Source organism: Nesoenas mayeri, assembly GCF_963082525.1.
Source record: "Nesoenas mayeri genome assembly, chromosome: 7".
Classification (NCBI taxonomy): Eukaryota; Metazoa; Chordata; class Aves; order Columbiformes; family Columbidae; genus Nesoenas; species Nesoenas mayeri.
In genome coordinates, this window is record NC_137551.1 from 8,981,604 (window position 1) to 9,002,079 (window position 20,476).

General features: G+C 39.5%; 1 protein-coding gene across 1 annotated transcript in view; it reads left to right on the forward strand.

Moving 5' to 3' along the window:
- FAM13C (family with sequence similarity 13 member C) overlaps nt 1–20,476 on the forward strand; it is a gene marked incomplete at its 5' end in the record, with an annotated part of 134,898 nt that overhangs the window by 92,234 nt on the left and 22,188 nt on the right. Inside the window, 2 exons of the mRNA XM_080348188.1 lie at nt 5,502–5,623; nt 13,663–13,726. Of these exons, the coding sequence (XP_080204314.1) occupies nt 5,502–5,623; nt 13,663–13,726 (186 nt within the window). The remainder of the gene's footprint in view (nt 1–5,501; nt 5,624–13,662; nt 13,727–20,476) is intronic.

A 20,476-nucleotide genomic window follows, 5' to 3' on the forward strand; every position in this document is an offset into this window, starting at 1 on the left:
TCATTTTGGTTCATTTTTTCAAATTTAGAATGGGAATGCATAATTTTGGATGGATGTCTTACTTTCTGTGTGAGGAATAAATACCCTTTTGAATCCCAGAAGAAAAAATAAAAGGAAATGGCATCCCAATGGTATTACCACAGCCACTTGCAGAATACCAATGTCAACTCTTGCCCCACTCTTCTTGCATGTTTTTGCTGGAGTTCACCTCTGAGATGAATGGTAATAACTGCTGAATTTTTGTAGTTGTATTGCATTACTAGTAAATGTTACTTAGGCTGCAGGGAGATGAAGTGTGCATGTTTATCAGCAGATAAAAAAAAAAAGAAAAAAAGATAGAAAATTTTGCCCTATGAAGAACAATTGGAGGCACATCAGGTAGAGGACTCATGAAGAAGTCAAAACCAGGGCAACATGTCTTTCAGTGACTTCTGAGTCTCCTGTCTGCTCCCTGTGTGTGTCATGGTGATATCTCTCACCCAATGAAAGCTAATGCAGCACAAATTTGCTGCTCTATGGTATTTTACATGGCCCGAAGTGGTTAACTGAAAATGTTGATGTTCTTTCATGGGAAACTTTTGGAGTGTATAATTAGACTGCCATAAAATAGCAGTGCAACTTAGATATGCAGCCTCTGGAAGGAAAAACATTCAGGCAGATAATTGTCACATGGCCCAAGGTCTTGAATTAGGAAAGACAAAATTCGTTCTGGGACCCCACACCACCCATTGCTCCCATCTCTGCCATACTGGAACAGGTAGGATGTGTAGGCATTATTTTATCTCATCTATGATTTGATGAGAGTACTTGAGGGATGAGAGCTAATGTAGAGCTTATAGAGTATAATATAGAGTATAATATAAAATATAATATAAAATATAAATAAATATAAATAAATAAATAAAAATAAATAAATAAATATATATATATAAATAAAAATATAATATAAAATATAATATAAAACATAAACACAAAGCAAACATCCCTCCATAACAGGCACTTCATGTTATTTCATAGAGGGAATTGTATCCTAGTCCCATGAAAGACTCTTCAATGGACATCATATATCTACACTGTGTTCAATAGTGCTTCCTGTAAAGAGTTTGCCCCTTAGAACAGTTTGCAAAAAGAAGCTGTTTTGGAGAAAGCATTTACCTATTCATTCTGCATAGGCTTCATTCTCATTAGAAAGGATGTGCACGCTGCTTGACTCTGAGTGCTTACCTTGCTGCATATTCAGCTACCTCAAAGGATTTTCTTCTTAAAGAAGCAAGCATCTGCCTCCTGGCTTTGTTAAAGATGCCTATGGAAAACAAGGCTCTGCTTGGGAGGAGCTGTGTGAAGGGTTTCTGTGTGTGGGTTCTCTTTGGGATCCTTGGTGAATTATGACCTCCCAAATTGTATTGCAACTGTCTGTGCTAACAGCCCTGGTCAGGAACTTGTAGAAATTACTTCTCCCCATTTTGAAACTGAAAGCAAAGTGCTGCTGTGTTGTTTCTAGTAGCTGTTCTTTATATGCATATGGGAGGTTGTTATTATTGGGAAAAGTGGGTCAAACTGATGCTTCAAAACACTGTGCAACTGCATATACCTTCCTTTTGTGAAACACTTTGCCACCAAGCCACTCAATGAGATAAATGATGTACAAGCAGCTGTTGTCGAGCTGACAAATAGCAATATCTGAGTACATTCATTTATGAAAGAAAAGCATGATGCACAGCACATGCTGATTAAACTGTTCATTCTCATTTTTCTGAGTTTATTGATAGAGTACTTTTTCATTAGTCTTCTCACTTCTCTAACCTGACTTCTCTGTGGCATCAGAAAGAGACAATGACAATATTGCAGTGACAGGATCTATTTTAAAGGTGTTGCTCTGATAAGCCAAGGAAATATTTGCTACTCACTCCTATGTGTTATAAGCCCATGAACTGCTTTTTAAGAAAATTGTCCCTTTAAAATCAGAATAGGCACCTTTAAAATCAGAATATTGGAAGATAAATGTGTTTGGTGCATGTGCTGGGAGGATTATATTCTGTTTGGATGGGAACCAATTTTTTGTGTCTTTCTGTTAGTGAGAATCCAGGGGATTTTCACTGTAGAAAGGCCACTGAGAGGGACCAGACCTCTGTGTTCAAGTAGAGGAAAGATTTTGAGTTTCACAAGGTTCTCAGTCTGCTGAAGTGTGATTCTTGTGCCTCTGATGTTTTGACACAAGTGTAGTACTGTGGTCATGGTGATGACCATAACAGAACCAAATACTGTACCAAGTGACTTCACTTTACCACTTGTCAGTTGATAAAATGTCACTAGAGTAAAGCTCTACATTGGATATTGCATGTAGTTATTTCTTTGGGGGCAGGAACTGGGTATGGGGGCAGCTGTAACCTTCCCAAAGTATGGGAAGAGAAGCAGGCTGCCAGAATGTCATTGTCATTGCACTGCTGTACTCCAGCTACTTGCTTTCATCTGTCCTATGGTTTCATGAGATTCTTTAGCAATTATGCTATATTAATCTGTAGAAAATTCAATTACTTAAGTATTATTTGACTTCAAGAGGTGAGGAAGCATATGCTCAGGGGAGTCACTGTGAGAACAGATGGTGAGGAATGGAGAGTCTGCTTTCCTTGCCTAATCCTTTCTCCTGTCACTCACCTTTGATGCACAGTCATGAAAACAGTTTATTAAATGAGCCATCCTCAAATGCCTTATTGATAATGAGGCATACTTATTAAATGACACTAAACATGCTAGCTAATAGGTAGATACAGCAAAAGTTCAGTTTTAAAGTGGTATTGTCAGAGTAAATGACTATAATACTGAAATGATGACTTGACATCCAGTGCCTAGAGATGAGAACACTGAAAACTGCTGCAGGAAATTTGGTATTTTGAGTATACATGAAGTGGGAAAATTGCATGGATTCTGAAGAACTTCTAGTTCTTTGACATTAAAATTGTTTAAATGCACAGGAATCATAAAAACAGAGCCCATGTTAACACATTAGCTACATAAACACAAGAGTGTGTCAGGCAGTGTGCAAGTTCCACTTCAGTTTTTAGGTATGCTCTATGTTTAAAACATACCTCCCATCATGGATTAAATGTGTTGAATTCACTGCCCATTAAATATACCAGCTTATTTTCTTGTATGGACTGGCATTTTCAGGAGCGGTAGGAGGCATTTCTTGCTCAGGACTTCAGTCTTGACTATCTTCTATATTGATGCAGCACCATGACGTATGACAGGGCTGTCATCCCAAATGCTAGTACAATATTTGCACGGTGCTTGCACCTGAAGAGAGATGTGTGTTGGATGAAACATATGAAGAATGCAAGGCACATTCTCAAGGCACTGTATAGTCCCCAAGAGCATATAATCATTTTTATATGACATGGGGAAAATAATGTTAAGATAGTAATGGAAAAACTAGAACAGCTGCAAAAAACTGCTTTCCATTTGTTACCCAAATTGCTATTACCATTTTTGGATAAAATATTCATTCAGTGCTAAACTGTATTAGATAGGCACAGGGAGAGAGGCGGACATCTGTCCTAGCAGGCTCTAAAGAGGACAGTAACAAAAACAAGAGTAATGCAAGTCAATTGAGTGAAGTTTTCACTCCTTTTGCCCTGACATCACCAGTGCTTCATCACATCCAGTCTGAAAAAAGGGCAGCCTCTGGTTTGGAGCTTAACCTCTGCTGGGTCAGTTGTACTGCAGTGGCTGATACCAAAGCAAACTAATTGAATGTTAGCACAGGTCTCTTCAAGAGGCAGGCAAGGTACTTTCAGCCGTAGGGCAGGTCTACACTTCATTACCGTAGTGTGGACATGACCCATGGACAGATGTGTATGTTGAAGTTAGGACATGACTGTGTCCTCCTGGGTACCTTCTGTGGTGATGACAGCTGCCTCTTTCTAGAGATGGATTTCAACACTCTTTTTATACTCGTCTCATAGAATTAGTAGGAGGAATTAATCTTCACTTACCCAACCAATTTCCTATAGTTAAAATGTCATAATGTAGAGTCATAATGTAGAGGAAGTAAAATGTCTTTGATCGGACTTTTCCTATATTTTTACCAGTTGTTGTTTGTGATATTTTGTTTGTTTTGTGTTTTGTTTGTTTGTTTGTTTGTGGTTTTCTTTGGTTTATTATTATTATTTTTGTTGTTTCTTTTTATTTTATTGTTTATTTGTTGTTGTTGGTTTGGTTTGGTTTTGTTTGTTTTGTTTTTACAAGATCCCTTAGTTCTTCTTCATCAATGTTGAGAGGTGGGCACTGCATATTTCTCCTGAGAGGATACCATTTGGGTTACTTTCTTGAATTTGTAACTTTTTACAAAGTTAACAATTTTACAGAAATGTATTTTAGTTTTGTTTGAATACAATGTATCGCTAAACAAGCTTCGTTCAGAGTCTATAAGGACAGAACACACTAAGAAGGAAGTAAAAGCAGCCACTGTTTTTGTAAATGTAGAATGATCTCAATCATACACTTACCCCTCCAAACAGTTCTATCCAAACTTCCAACTCCCACACTTTCAACTAAGCTTTGAAACTGGAGCAAAACTAGATCTATTGTTTGCCAGGAGAAGTGAACACTATTGTTTTGCAAAGCATGTTGTATTTTGGAAACTATTGGAATAAAATGTTGGACCATAAAGGCTAATAAAGAAGTAAGAAAAATCCCCACTTTGATTATCAAATTTTCAAAGAACTTCATTAACTTTCTCCTCTGCAATGCAAGGGAAGTATTATTAATATAATCCATTTTATAGGTAAGGATGTTAAGATGTGCTGAACACATCTTGTCACAACCCTACAACTTGCTTTGAAAGCTCGGAGTAAAATGCACGTTTCTAATTCCTAATCCCTTTCTCAATTTGTTGGACTAAAGTGGCGCTTTTATTTTTGTGTGGCAGGTTGGCTGAGGTGACTTTTGTTTCCTCACTACCTTGCACTCCTCCTGTGGTAACACTCTGTTCATAAGACCATGAGTATGCCAGGGAAGGGAAAGCACAAAAGGAAACAGGAAAGTGGTTAAACCTTACAAACCTTATTTAAGTGAACTGAATTTGTTTTTGTCAGCCAAAATTTTTCTGATGATGCTCAAGTAATAAATTACTACTGACATGTGAGTAAATAATTTCAAATGAAATTTGCATGTATATATAAGCAAAAAATATTGAACTCTGTACATAGCACCTCTTAGCTCAGAAGCTGACATCTATTATCTAACTAATAACCAGAAAATGGGCTACAGTCTGCTCTGCTCTGGTTTCAAAAAATCTTTACAGTGAAAGAAGATACTACCTTGTTTAGAACCTTCCAGTCTGTGTTTTCCAATTGTTTCCAGTTGATTACCAAAAAATAACAAAGAACCACAATCAGCATCCAGTCTCATTGAGCTCTTTTGTTCTTAAAGAAAAATATTCAGCTAAGCCTGATTGATACTGACAGGACATTCAACATTTTTTGTTTGCTTGTTTTGTGCAGGAGCCGGAAACCACATTGCCAGGCTTCTCAGAGTGGCAGGGGAAGGCTGGATCCCCAGCTAATGACTATGCACAGAACGTGGCTTTCAGATGCCAGGAAGCAGTCATGAGATTTCAACCAAAGTAAGCCTTGGGAGAAGACTGTGCATTTAACTTCTGATTAACTGTAGGAAAGGCTAATTCATTTGCTATCTTTTGCATAAAATATTCAGACCCCTGGCTCCCGTTGGCAGTTGTATTCTGTATTTATATGCTTAGAACTGTTTGAGGAAAGTGAAAGGGATGAAGATAAGAATGCAAATTTTACTGTTCTGTAAAACCCTTACGTTTCAAGCAGGAAGAGCATCCTCAGTTCAGAAACTTCAATTCCTCTGTGCCAAGTTTCAAAAATATCTTGCACTACTTTTCTTTTACCCCCATTGCTGACTTGTCTCACTCTTTCTCAGAGTTGTATCATCACTAAAAATTGGGAAGCCACATACCTGATTTTAGCATGGGTATGCTGTAGTACCTGTGCTCATTCTAATGCTTTGAAGGGTACAGTGTGTTCAGGTGAGGCATGAGCTGAGTCTTGATGACAGGTAACTCAGCTGATTATGGAGTAACTCAGCTCTGGTAACTACTGGAAGTCATGGTTCCTCCTCTGATCCTTCATGACTGTGTGAAAGGCTAGAAATGGGGGTTCAGCTTGTCCAGCTGACCCAATCTACCATTGAAAGTGTGTCCTAAGGATAAGATTTAGCTTTTGCTGACAAGGCATGGACTGTGTAAATAAGATCATGCTCTTCACAGTCATCAGTTTTTGGGGCACTACTTTACAAATTATCCATGTTCAGGTGCTGCTTTGGCCCTGCTTTGCTGTGCACATAGAGTTTCAGGCAGGTGAGCCAGGTCTTTGCTCTCTGTCCTCTGCCTCAAGGTGTGTGATGGCCTTGATGCTGTGTGGCAGAGGCTCTGGTTCTCTTGGAGGGATCAGAGCAGCAGCTGTACATCCCAGGGATGCTCAGTGGGTCAGGGCACAGCGTGGGGACACCCAGAGCTCATTACCTCCAGGGTCTCTTGCAAGTCAGTGCTAGGTTAGTGGTGACAGTTGCCATCCAAGGACAGTTTGGTGCTTTAATGTGAAATGAACTGGCTGCTTTCACCACAGCTTTTAGTAGACAACATTGTAAATGCTATTAATTTGTGCTCTCAAAGGAAGCTTTAGCAGAATGGCCATGTGTTTAATTAGCTTCCACAAAGAACTGCTTTCACCTTCCAGTGCTTCTGTATGCATTGCAGTGTCTGAGACACTGCAAAGTCCTGCATCTCAGAGAGCATTTCTAATTAGCCCCATCATAGAAAGCCTGCCTTCTCCTGTTATGGCATTCTTTCTGCTAGGAAAAAATCATACACATTTCTTGTAAAGAGGACAATAGTGAGTTTTGGATGAGAGAGTTAGACCTACCTAGTGGCTCTGCTAGTAGGAAGTCTGTGTATTGGTAGATAATGAAATAGCATTGGTTAATTTTGATGGATAAAAGGAATGTGATGAAAGAAACATGGACTTTAAAGATAAGAACCAGAGTAGAGTGTGCATGGATAAAACAGCAACCATAGCAAAGTTCCCTTGTCCACTTCAACAGTTTGGCCTTTTTAGTTTGCCTGGTATTAAATAATTGTTCACTATTCTATTTACTCCTGTTTAATGCCAGGTTAACTCCTTAGGGAGCCTGCTATCCACAAGTGCTGAACCTATTAAATAATGGAACCTTGATTTATCGTGCTAAGAGCTGTGAAAGCATAGCAATCAAATCTCAACTCTGGCCATGTCTTAGTTTGATTACACTACAACAAAACAAAGGCAACTTTTCTCTTAAAAAAGAAACTTCAAACAAGGAGTAAACAAGCATTAACACATTGTCTCTTGCCTCGCACACACTTTATTTACTTTAACTGTCTTAACTGTCCTTAGAAAAAACATTCCCACCCCCAAGCTGGGGCAGGGGACTTTGAATTAGGTATGCTGAAGTTAACACTTCCAGTTTGAGGGTCACTGTGTCTGGTGACTCTTCTTAAGGGTCACCAGCAGCTTGCCCCATCCCTCCACTGTCAATCAGCTTTGATAGGGCCAGAGAAATTACGCACCCATGTCTCAGCTCGTGTGGCTGGCTGCTACATCGGGATCACAGAACTGGCTCGTGCAACAGGCTTTGAAATGCAGCTGCCAGCATCTGATGTCTTGCCTTGTTTTCTGCCATCTCCACTCTGGGACATGGCAAAGGTTAAGTGTTCAGTCTTGGCAGCAGGCAACAGTCAGAGCTAAATTTTGACAGAACATATCAGAACGAATCTTGAGTTTCACTAACTTCCATCCTGTTTTTGCTAGGTTACTGGTGTAAAATTAGTAATGCATTGGAACACTGCACAAGCCTATGATCCCCAGCTCATAGACTAGCAGCTTTCTGGTATTTTGGAGAAGAGGACATGGCCACACTGCTGGAGGGATACTGCTGTGCAGGCTCCTCTGTCTATCAAATGTATGTGGGGAGGAGAAGAAGGGATTTATTTCTGTTTCATATTAAGAAGCAGGGTTGATTATTTCTAGTGCTGCATGTTGTTACTTCTGCTTTAATTCAGTTTCTTCAGAATGCTATAGCTCTGCTATTAGTTTTATTTGAGTTTCAAGGTCTAAATGCCTCTCAACTGTACAGAGTTTCAAAAAAATGTATGAGGCAGCTAAAATCAGGATAGTTTTAGTTTGTCTAAATATGGATTAAAAGCCACTGATATATGAAAAACTTTTCACTACAGTCTCTATTAAGCAAAAGAATCTAAATTCAGAGTAACCTAACAAGGGATGCTCATAAACACATACGTGACAGTAAAGAACAGAATAGGCAATATAAAAGAAACAATCTACTGAAATATGACTCATAAGCATATACATTTATTGTTGGCGGGGGGGGGGGGCAGTACTCTTGTTTTATGATAACCACGGAAACAGTGAAGGAAACATTTTAATGAGATTTGAGAGAAGTGGAAGAATAGGCTTGGGGAAGACGTTTACAGTCAGAAGAATGATGGAATACTGTCTTCTTCTTGGCTAAGCTACATCTGACTGTGAATCAAGGATTTTAATTTCAAGGGGTCTTTATCATGTAGGATTTATGAACATCACTGTCAATTCAGAATATTAAATGACATATGCATGGATGGAAACCTTTGCATTTTATTACAAGAACAGGAATTTCTAATATTATTGCTAGTGATTACATTGAATACTGGTCTAGTCATTGTGCGTAGTTGACTTTGGATAAGAGTGGAATATAATTGCACTTTAGGGAGAAAAAAGTTATATGCAGACCCCAGAAACAAATGTTACAATAGGGAGAATTGCTTTTTTATTTTATTGGAGAAGAGGAAAGCCAGTATGATACAATACATATGATTACAAAAAGCTGCTCTTACCGATTGCCTCTTCTAAGGCAATCAGTAAAACTGATGTAGATTGTAGAGCTGTGTACACAGTTACCAGAATGGAGGATGATGTTTTCTTCAGATGTCCATCACATAGAGGAGGGATGAAACGTGGGACTCCTGGGTGGTGGGAAAGTCAGGGTTTCGGAGAAGGTTGCATTCAGAGTTAATGTGTGAGCTACTTTTTGGGGTTAAATTTTCTGCCAAAGAAAAATTCCTGAAAGTTCCCCTTTTCCCCATTCCCCAGATAAAACGGGAATGGAGTGGTTCCATTTAGTAGAACTCAGCTGGTCCCTGGGTTGGTCCCTAATTTCTGCAGATGCTGTAGGATGGCAGTTGCTGTCAGACCTACAACTGCTCTCCAGGAAAATTTGAAATGTTAGGAGTCCTGTGGGAGACCAGGCTCTAGTGAGGGTTTCGGCATTTAAGTTTTCAAGGCAAGTAGCTTTAGAGAGTGTAGTTAAGGTGGGGGGTCATGTAGTTTCCATGCTTTCAGCTGAGCAGCTACAACTCAGTGATGTGTGGGAGGAAGCTGGGAAGCTGCAGAGGTGCTGATGTCCCTGCACCACACAGCAAACCTGTGCAGGTGAGGCTGCGTTTGTGAGGCTGCATTCCTGCACAGGTGGCCAGGCGAGCAGGGAGAAAACGTGGCCAGATTCCTTCCGAGTCCTGCCTCAGACCTGGCAAAATTTCATCATGACCTGTATGGGTTTGCAAATAGCTCTGTGTCAGCAAATCAGGATTTGCTGGTGAAATGTTTCTTTGCTGGGAAATGACTGACTGGTTACTAAGAACAGTTTCTTCACGAGGCTTCATATATAAAATATTGGTGTTTGTGGTTCCGCTGGCACTTCTTGTATCAAGACATGAAAAATCCCTGAGCAAGGTCTTGGGTTACAATACACTTAAAAAAAAGAAAAGAGGAGGATAGGGAGGGGGGAAAAAACACTGTGTTACTGTAGCCCATGTAAGGACTGTGCCTGGTGAGTATGAGAGGCACCCATAATGAGAAAAACAAGTGTGGATGTTCACAGCCAGCCTTTACATAACGACTGTGATTGATGGGACAGGCACTGCTGCGCTGGCTCTCTGTCTGGCTGCTTGTTCCAGCATTCAGGAGCTGCCCGAGGAGTAGCCCAGGATACATCCAAACAGCCTTGGGCCCTCGGTCGTGTTTTTTTCATTGCAGTTGTGCACCCTGTGTTCATCAAAAAACCTGGTGCAGTTCCGTGTTGCTTTGTAAGGAGTCAAAGGCATGCTTTTGAAGCATTCACCTGCAGCCCTGTACCTATGGTGGTGACTATATTTGAATTTCATAATGCTTTTTGCCATTTTAAAGGTCTTGGAAAGGACCTGTTAGCCTAGAAGGCCACCCTCACAGCAGGAAGGGGAAAGCTGATTGCTGGACTGGAGCCAGGGAAGGAGTATTGAGCCAGAACAGACTGAAAGTGAATCTGGAAAAGGGGTTTCATCCCACAGCACAGTATGTGATTTGCTTGCCAGGATTTATCCTGACGCGTTGCTAATGCATTAATTGGCCCAAGACACTTGTGGCTTTGTGGTGCATAAACACCTAAGCCTCCTGAAGATGGGGTTAGTGTAATGCAGAGCTGGACTGGATTGAGACTTGCAAATCACTGGATGCAATGCTCCTTTCTGGGTTTAGTCTGGGAAATAAAAAGTGAATTTGTTTAAGCTATCTTTAAACCTTTTTCCTGTTTTTTAAAATGATGTGATTTTATTTGAATTTTATGCAACTTGAAAGTGATATGCATAATTCAATAATTCACATGTTCTGGTCTGTTTTTTAAACAGCTCACTGCTCATGCAAATTGATCTTCCCCTTGAAGTCTAGTAGGAGCTCTGTTATGAAAATCAGTATTTAGATTTTTTGCTGTTGTTTTTATGTCCACAAGCTTCAAAAGTACATGTTACTGGGTTTCATCTTCGTCATCTGTGCCATGCAGAATGGGGCAATTCTACCAAAGTCAGAGTTGCCAGTCTACAGGGAGTGTGAGAGATAAGGCTTTTCATATTTTATAAAGAATGATATAACATATATTTGAGTAGTAGCCACAGAGTGAATTCAATTTTCATTAGTTTACATGATGTACATTATACAAAATAAGGGTTGCCTGCAATTATTCAAAATTTCAGCTAAGGCTTAAAATAATTTTAATGTACTCAGCACAGATGGAAAACCAGGGTTTGTTCCTGCTGCTTTTGAAGTTAATGGATATTTTGTGGTTGACTTTTAATGAGCCCAGGATCCAACCCATAGTTATTAAATTCTAAGCTTTTTGTTGCCTGGTGACAATCAGATAACCTGCATTTGTCTAGCAGAGCGGTTAATCTTGGTGAAGACAAAAAAGCACACCCTAAAACTCTGTGTACAGAGTAAGATCAGTTCAGCATACATAAATGACTGGTAATGCAAATCGTCTTCACACAAAAATGGTTACTCACGTTAAAGATTTCAGTGTCTCCAGAATCCTAAGAATGCAAAACCAAGAGCATCTTACTCCAGTATTTTTAGTGAAAGAGCAACAGTGAAATGCAAGATTTCCACATCCCTAATGCAGTAGACAAGAACATCATCCTGAACAAGAGAGAGACGGTGCTGCAAACTTTTTACTCTCCAGAGTGAATAGAACTTCATGTAGCATCTGTAAGAACTGCTGCTAGAGTTTAGGGGTTTTGGGGTTGATTCTGTTTTTATTTTTTAATGCACCCTGAAAGCTGTCACCCAAATGAACCCCAGAAGTGTACAAATGTGATAAGCATCTTCTCCTTCCTTTTCTCTATGTCTAGCTTCAGCTCAGTGCAATAGATCACTCTAAATGTGTTTTTTTTTTTTCTTCATTAGTGAATTATTTCTTCATCTGTATTTAGCCATGCGGGTCCTTCCTTACACATTGTTAAACAAACTATAAATATTTCACTCTTTCCTATTAACTTAGTCCTTTTGCTCTCCCCTTGTTTTTTCTCAGGTTTTTTTAACTCTCTTTTGCTGCCTCATTCTGTCCTTTCTGCTGCGAAAAAGCTAGAGATTGGTTGTTCAGCAATAAACTTTTTGATCTGTAATTCCATTTCCCTTCTGTTCTCTTCACATTATGGAGACATTTGCTATTTGTTTTCAGGTGAGACAGCATGTGGAGAGCTGCACAGAGATGTAGATAGGTGCTTGTACAACAGTCAGGCAAGGCACTTTGCAGATTAAGCATCTCCAGAAATAACCCCTGATCACGTACCTGTGTCTCTTGAGAGAGGTGCAGGCTGGTTGGCCAGTGAGGCCTCGCTTTCTGGTGTGAGATGTACCACCACCAAAATTATTCATTTTTGTTCCTATGTAAATTGTGCACCTTGGATCCTGTTTGGAGGCAAGTGGTTTTTCACCTTGATGTAGCTATTGAATGTATCTGTTTTGGGGAGGAAAGTAGCACATCCATCATTTCAGTCTTTAAATGCTTCATAAATCTATGAAAAACTGCAACAAAGGTATGTGCATTTGTCTGCATTGGTTTTGAGGTCTCTAGAGACTTGTAAAACTATTCAGTTTTACTGGGTTGACCCTGAGCACAATAGGTTGAAAAATATTATTTTGTCCAAAGGAATCTGAGTTTTGTGTTAGTTTTGATTGTGTCTGTGAGTGAGTCTCACAGTGACCAGCAAACATTTTCCACCTTTTCAGTAGTGAGAAACCTCATTCTCTGAGACAGCAATAAGTTTTCTTGCTTCAGCTGAGTCAGCTTGTGTTACACCCGTGTCGGGCTGTGCAACTGAGTGTGGAAAGCCGCTGTTTGCTGTGAGGAAAGACAGAGCTGTGGCATGAGGCTATTCAGGTTGCTCACCTAATCCATGGGAAGGTTTTTTTGTTTTGTTTTTGCGCTTCAGTTTCATTCCTTGGTAGAGTGAATTTGTAGCTAATCCTGAAGCTGGTAGGTGTGTGAAGACTTAGGCCTGGATCACATTGCCTAGATGGGGCACAGTTGTCTCATAAGCCATAGACAGAGGGAAGTGATTTTCACCCTGCTGGTCCAAGACCTTCCTTGCCTATTTCCATGTGGAGAAGCAGTGATACACTGAGGGAAAACCAAAAGTATGGACATCTCTGATGGCTGCAAAGTGACACTCATTAGAAAATGTGGACATCTTTCTTACTCAAAGGGTTTCTGGCTCCTCATGAGAGTCCCTTTGGTCTTAGTGGAATTTGCAAAACAGAACTGAAGCAGAAAGTTGAAGATTGGGAGCCTGAAATACCATCAAATTTAAATATGGAAAGATTTATTCTTCATGACTCTGAGACAGGAAAACTCTTGTTCCTCATTTAAAGCATGTAGGACAAATCATGCTTAGATTTAAACGTATGTTTTAGCTTTTTCTTGGCTTTACCCAAAATCACGAAGATACTGAGAGCTGATCATTCTTCTGTAAACTGTTTCTGTGTGACAGAGTGAGCCCAGATTTTGGTGTCATAGTTTCCAAGACCTCACTCACAGTTTAAATATATTATTTAGGATTTCATTAAAATCACTGTTGTTTGGAATGAGATATAAAATACAGTTGTAGCCTTCATGGGGTTTTTTTATAAAACAACTTTATCCCATAACTTGTAACTTATGTACAGACATGATGAAAAGTCTGAAATATTTGCAATACAAATAAGCAATCTATTGAGTGAAAATTCTTATTTTGTTTTGTAGAATAGATCAGAACACGTGTGTTTCACCAAGAAAAGCAACCGAGCAGTTTAACAGCTTCAATGAGGTAAGCTTAACCAAAAAATGAAATATGATGTTACAAATTTTAAATTAGATGTCTGGTTTTTGTTAATTCTAAGGTCCTGGAATAATGTAATCACTTGAGAATCTTACGTTAGCTTTTTAACAGATCATTGTAGTCATGTTTTTGGAGAAAAGCTTAAAAATGGGATGTGAGACTGCTATAATAGTTTAAAAGCCAGAAGCAAGAGATTTTAAAGAAATTTGAAGCCAGCTTTATGCTGTTTTCTGTTTGTGCTCAGAAAGGAATTGAACATTCAATATTGACTGAGTGAAATGCCATCTTTCAAGAATACTTGACTTTTTCCATGTATTACAGCTTAAATGTCTTCAACTATCAATTACATTTTGTTTAAAAATAAGGAGTTTTCAAGGTTGCTACATCCTGCATAAATAAACTATGAAGAGTGCAATGTAGTCTAAAATGTATTCTTGTAAGATGGGAGGAGGAGAGGGTTGGAATGAACAGAGGAAGCAAGGAAATCCAAATAACACCTGTGACACTTGAAACAAGAGCTGTTTTCACAGGGATTATGCCAGGAGGATGATGTGAGAGAAGAGCACAAAGAATCTGTCTGTGTGATCATGTCAGACAATGGATGTGCCTGGGCTAGATTCTCACAATCGGCAATATACTTGAGGCCAAAACCAAGCTTTGCAGTTATTCAAAGTTGGAAACCTTATTAAGTGTCTCTCACAAACAAGGGTGTCCGCATACTAGCGCAGAGTACACTTACACACTACAAGCACAATGAGCAGCACTGGGCTTAAATAAGGAGCAGACAACATTTTTAAGTGTAGTCCAAGACACCAGAACAACAGAAGCAAAGGGGAAAAAGAGTTGGGGGGAAGGGAACCCATTCCTGTCAAGCCATGGAAAAGACTGCTTTGTTTCCATAATGAGCCAGAAAACATCTATGTCTATTAGTAGAGACCTGACTTTCATTAGGGGAAAACCACAATGTGCCCTTTTAAAGAAATTCAGGCTTAGCTTCTCCTTACAATGAATTATTTCTGGTGCATTCGTGTCATTGTTGTGCAGCTCACTATTGAAAGTCTCCATGCTGACTGGTAAGGCACATTCCATGACCAACATAAGCGAGTATACTCAGCCTCTGCCTACCCAATTAAGGCCCTGAAGAAAACATTAAGTTATTGTTTCTTTTGAGAAGCCTCATTGCAACTAATCACCAAAGCTTCCACTTAAAAGCTTACCTTTAAAATTCTTGCAAAGGATTCCTTAAAGGTCAAGATAAAAGAAAATCAGTGTAAGATATTCAAACAGATAATTAGATCTTAAAATAAAATAAATTGCTAATAATTTATGGGGAATGAGAAAAGGTTACATTCTGGTGCTTTCTTTTGTAAAATCTTAGATTGTATTGTGTCTCAGGTCTACAGCTAACCCAAATGGGCATGTGTCATAAGAAAAGAAATTCCCTTCTTAGATCAGAGAAAGTGATGTTCTCACTGCTCATCCATGGTTTTATACAGACCCAAGGCATTTCTTGTTCTATTTTATTGTTGCTTGTTTTTTTCCCATAAAGGAACTTCTGAATTGAAAATGTCACATGCCTCAAGACACAAATATTGCTGTAGCAGATACCACAGAGATTTAGTTACATTCACATAAAATATGCCTATCTTGTTTTAATCTGAACTCTCAGATTAAAAAGCAAGGGAGATGCTTTTATGCATCCCTCTTCTAATGTGACATATAAAAGCATTAATTTCCTTAGAGTGAAGAAATTGGGCAGGTTGATATTTGCTCAGGTTTTTTTCTATACAAACCACTTCAAAGATTATTAGATAATGAATGCTTGGATTATTCTCCTCCTCTGCCCCAGCTGATTTCATAAATCCATCAATAAACTGGCTATAATAGAAAAGCTGCCTTCCTACCCTGGAGGGGCCGGAGCAGGTCCAGGGGCAGGGTTCAGACACTCTTAATATTCAGAAACAGTGTGCAAGGTAGGGTGGTTTCAGTTTATGTGGAAAGCACTAAGCCTGGGCTTTGCTTTTCCTTCCTTCTCCCTGTTGTCCTCCAGGCTGAGCCCAGGCAGGGCCCACGGGGAGAACAGACTTATTCACTTTCCCTATTCCCGCAGGTCTTAAATTTAACAGACCTTAGGGTGTCCACAAAGATGAAACAAGGATCCTGATAATAGTAATGCTTTTTCAGGGAGGGCCATTTGTGACAGCGGTGGCTCTTTTGGCCATGATTAGCTATCTGTTCTCTGCGGATGCAGTGAGCACGGACTGAGCAGCAGGTCTGGCAGAGCTGTAGCTCTTGGTGCGATAAGGGAGAGTGTGGGGCTGTGAGGCTCCATCTGACACGTTGTCTGCCATCGGGCTATGGCCCCCTGGACGTGCTGACCAACACGTCTCATGGTGCTGATCCTGCAGGGCCTCATGCAGGGACCTCCAGCTGGAGAGGGAGTTACCGATGGCACCTACTGAGAAAAGGTCTGTAAGGTATTTCAGGGAACTCCGACTCATCGCCACAGCATTTTGGTGAAAAACTGGGAGTATTTGTTCATTAAGTGTCTTGTTCTACAGAGGGATTAAGCAGTGTGAGTGTAGGTGTGTAGTATTTATCTCTAGATGTAAGAGGTTATCTATCATCTCAGTAATTCCTTCCCCTAAGACCTCAACTCTTGATTTTCAATAATCATTGGCTGGAAAAAAGAGATGATCAGTGGTGCACAGTCTACAGGATTGCTTGTTTGCAAAGATGGATTCTTTAGTACAGGCTGACCTTCATCTACAATCCTTTAGTGCTGTGTTTTCTCTACCATGCAGGAGTATGATACTTTCGTGACTATGTTTTCTCAAAGCATTAGCAAAAACTACAAACAGGAGAGAAATATCACACTGTCTCTCTTTCTGTTTTCCTCTAGCTTCCTGTGAATGTCTTTATTTTTTCCATTATCTTTGATCTGAGATTATGGAGGATGTTTTCTCATCTTCTAATGGTACTGACATGGCTCAAGTTCTTCATATTGTCAGTTACTCTAAGAGAATATAAGAAGATATAAGAAAGTTTTGTCCAATTATGATTGCTTCTTTTTCAAAATTGCAAAATATTATTCTTAAGAGGAAACAATACAGTTGTTTTTCCAAATAAGCTTAAGGATTAATATTAAGTATTAAAATGTCCTTTCAATTGTGTTATCATGGATCAGGAATTACTGCTTCAGAAACACTGATGTTTAGGCATGAGAGTGCCTAAGCTGGAATTAGCATCACGTCTGAAGTATTTGAACTGAGATCGTTAGCTGATATAATGTCCCATATTTTAAATTACTTCAGTGGTATTGGTTTTCGATGTAAGAGTTTACTAAAATTTCTGATGGTGCCCACCATGACCTAGCATTTCTCTCTCTATGTATTTTAGTTGTCTGCCTTCACTTCTAACAGATTTTGCAACTTCTTTTAAATGGCCAAGAGCAGGGGTGGCCCAGCTGGGACCCAGAGGCAGGTCTGGACCATGAGACAGTTTCAAGCAGCCTGTGCACAAGCTGGTTCATCTCCAGATGAAATGTATTGCTGAGCGTGTACAGTGCAGAAAAGCACCCACCCCCACCACTGTGGCAGGACGCCTGCAGTCACATCAGGGCTGTACAGGTACTGGAAAGTATCGGAGAATTAGGGGCAAGTTGGAGGTAGTCAGTAAGATTTCAAATTAACTTGGGAGGCTTGAGAAGATTAAGACCAGGTTCTTGTTGCCTTCCTTTTGGGGGCAGTTGGTAGCTGATAGGTCTGAGGCTGGCAGGGTCCAGCCTGGCTGCTCTGGCGTTGCTGGTACTTTAAGCATCCCCCTGAGAAGGGCAGGACAGGACATGCAGCAGAGCAGTCAGCAAGGTCATCCCACCATTTACTGGAATGCTCCTGGTGGCCATGAGTTGGTGACCCTGGGCAGCTTTGTGCTTGGCCTTTGCTTAAAGCTGTATCTCCTTACGCGTGTTCCCTAAAATACGTGTTGGCTTTTCATGTGTAGTACGCTGTGGCAGCACCATAGTACTCAGCTGTGTTTTAGGAGTAAGATGAGGCTGATGGCATATCCTGGATTCATAATCTCCCTGATAACATCAAAATGATCAAAGCTGCTTACTCCTTTTCACCCTACATAAAATCCCTGTCAAGGGTACATTAATGAAATCATATAAGGAATTTCTATTATTATATGAATTTTTTTAGTATTTGGCAGTGACTGGAAATTTGCCATCCACTCACCTTCCACAGATGGGTGAAAAATATCATAAGGAACAACTGAATACAAACTGGCTGGTGAATTGCAGCATCAGCATTGCCAAAATACAGTGTTTAACAATGTAGTCTGCGTAGTTTTTACATGGAACTTACCATAAATATTAGTGTATCATAAGAAATAATGATGCAACATGAATGTATTTTCTTCTTTTTTTTTTTTTTTTTTTTTTTGGTCAAATGCTTGAAGTGGAAATGCTTGAAGTGATAGTCTGTGAAGGTTAAGTATGTTTGTCAGTTATTTGCCTATGTTCACCTCATTGTGTTCTGGTGTGTTTGTCTGTGCTTTCCTTACTTGCCATTTCTCATGAGTTCTGCATTGGGATCAGAGTCCTCACTGGTCTATAACTAATGTAGTCATCTTTTGCTAGATGACATTAATGGCTGTAAAATACTGCCTGTCTGCTGTGATAATTCCATAGCTACTTTATTTGGGCATAGCTGGAGTGAGAAGCAGTGGAAAATGAGGCCAGTCATGTCATGAAAACTCTTCCCAAAACAGTGCCATGGGTAGGATTCAAATCAGCACCCTTCCCTTGACAAGAAAAACTTGCTGTTACTTGAAAGCTGTTGAAGGTGAGATGGTTACCATCATTCTTTCTCTAATTCAAGAAAGTCCTGTAAAGGACTGAAGAAGATTTTAAAGTGCCTCATAAAAGATACTCGAATTAATGGTAAAAAATCTGCTAAATACATCAAAAGCAGGAAGCCAGGTAGGGTATCTCTGGGACTGCTACCTGGTAGACATGTAAAATGGGATCAGTTTCAAGTAATATATGTAAAATATTGGACCAAACAGTGTCAGTAAGTGACAAGGAGGAGATGCCAGTCATTCAAGAGTCTGGAAAAACTGAGGTGTGAAGATGGGGAGCTGCTGGTCAAGATAGGTAAATTATCCTTACGAATGGCAGCTGGGCCAGAGGATGGCAGGTTGTTAATACAACCTATACCTGGAAATACTATCCTCTGCCTTGGATTGTAGAAAACAACTCTTTATCATGCCGTATTTTTAAATAATAGTATTAACTTTAGGCATTTGATTCTGAATCAGTGCTTGATCTTGCAATCACTTCTTTCCTCTTATTATAGAATGAGATGTCAAAATGTATCTTGACAACAGATGAGAGGAACTTAATTCTTAAATAAATGTCTAGCACAAACCATTTCTGTGTTCATACATCTCTAATATCAAGCTGCTTCTGACAGGAATGGCCAGAGCTCTTGCTCACTCTGGGACCAGGAGAAGGGACCTGTTTCTGAGTGTCCTTTTTGACCTATGCTGAGGCCAAAGTTTAAGTGCTTAAATGTAACGTAATTTGTTTTATGGAACTGGGTGTGGATTTTGAAGCACTCCTGAGAGCACATAGAGGGTCTCAGAATCTACTTATGGTGATCTTGTGGTTTTTTGGAAACTTCTCTGTTTTGAGGTGTCTCCTAGAAAGCGCTGCTTTCTGCTCCCTTTTCACTACCTGAATTCTATAAGAGGAATGAAGGGATTAAGGCTGAAATTTTCCCTGCTGTTCTCAGCCAAATTAGTTTCCTTTTAATTTTTTAAAAATTTTATTTAATTTGATTTTTTCCTAAAAACACTGCCATCCTTTGGTTTATAAAATGACTGCATTACAATAAAAATAATGCAAAGACATATTAAATTGTACACTACATAGGTGACATATTGTTACACAAAGGAAGCTATTCCAATAAATAAATTCATTATTTCTGTCTTTGACAGAGTAGGGAAAGGAGCTTTTCAGGGTATATACTTGATGAATTTTTTCCCTGTTTTAAGTCAGATTTTTTTTATTTCAGAAGTTGCTTTTCACAAATATGTACCATTTGTGCAACTTAACACTTGATGCATAACTCTGTGTGTGCCAGCTGTGTAATTATTAAGATAGCTTTGTGTCATTTTGTTTTATATTACAAGCTGTATTTCCCTTGAGAAAGGGGAACTAAATGTGCAGGGTATCGGTAGTGACTCATTTTACTCAGTCAGATGGTGATTAGGGCTTTCACAGCATTTACATCACAGCAAGATGCTTGTGTCAGATTGTACAGCTGAATATTGCATGCAGCAGGAAAGATTCAAATGAGAAATGGACCAAGCATGACACAGTAGCTGGAAATGATGTTACAGATAACAAGCCTTGTCCTCATCGATTTGTCTGCAGCCAGTGACAATGATCTGTTAATTTTGCCTTTGCAGCAGATAGGAAATGAGCTGGTTGCCCTGTAGAAGCAGCAGCAGCCTACATAAAAGCTATGTCTACATAAAGAAGTATCTCTAAACCAGCCAATTAAAAAATATCTCTTCCAAGAATTCCATGAAGGAGCGTGTTCTCAGTAACTCTTTGTTTGCTGCTACCTACTGCACAATAGGCTGGAGAGGGAGATTTGTTATTTTATGAATGGTAAATGGGGAGGGACATAATGTCATCAGATCGTGATGTCAGCCCAATGAATGAAA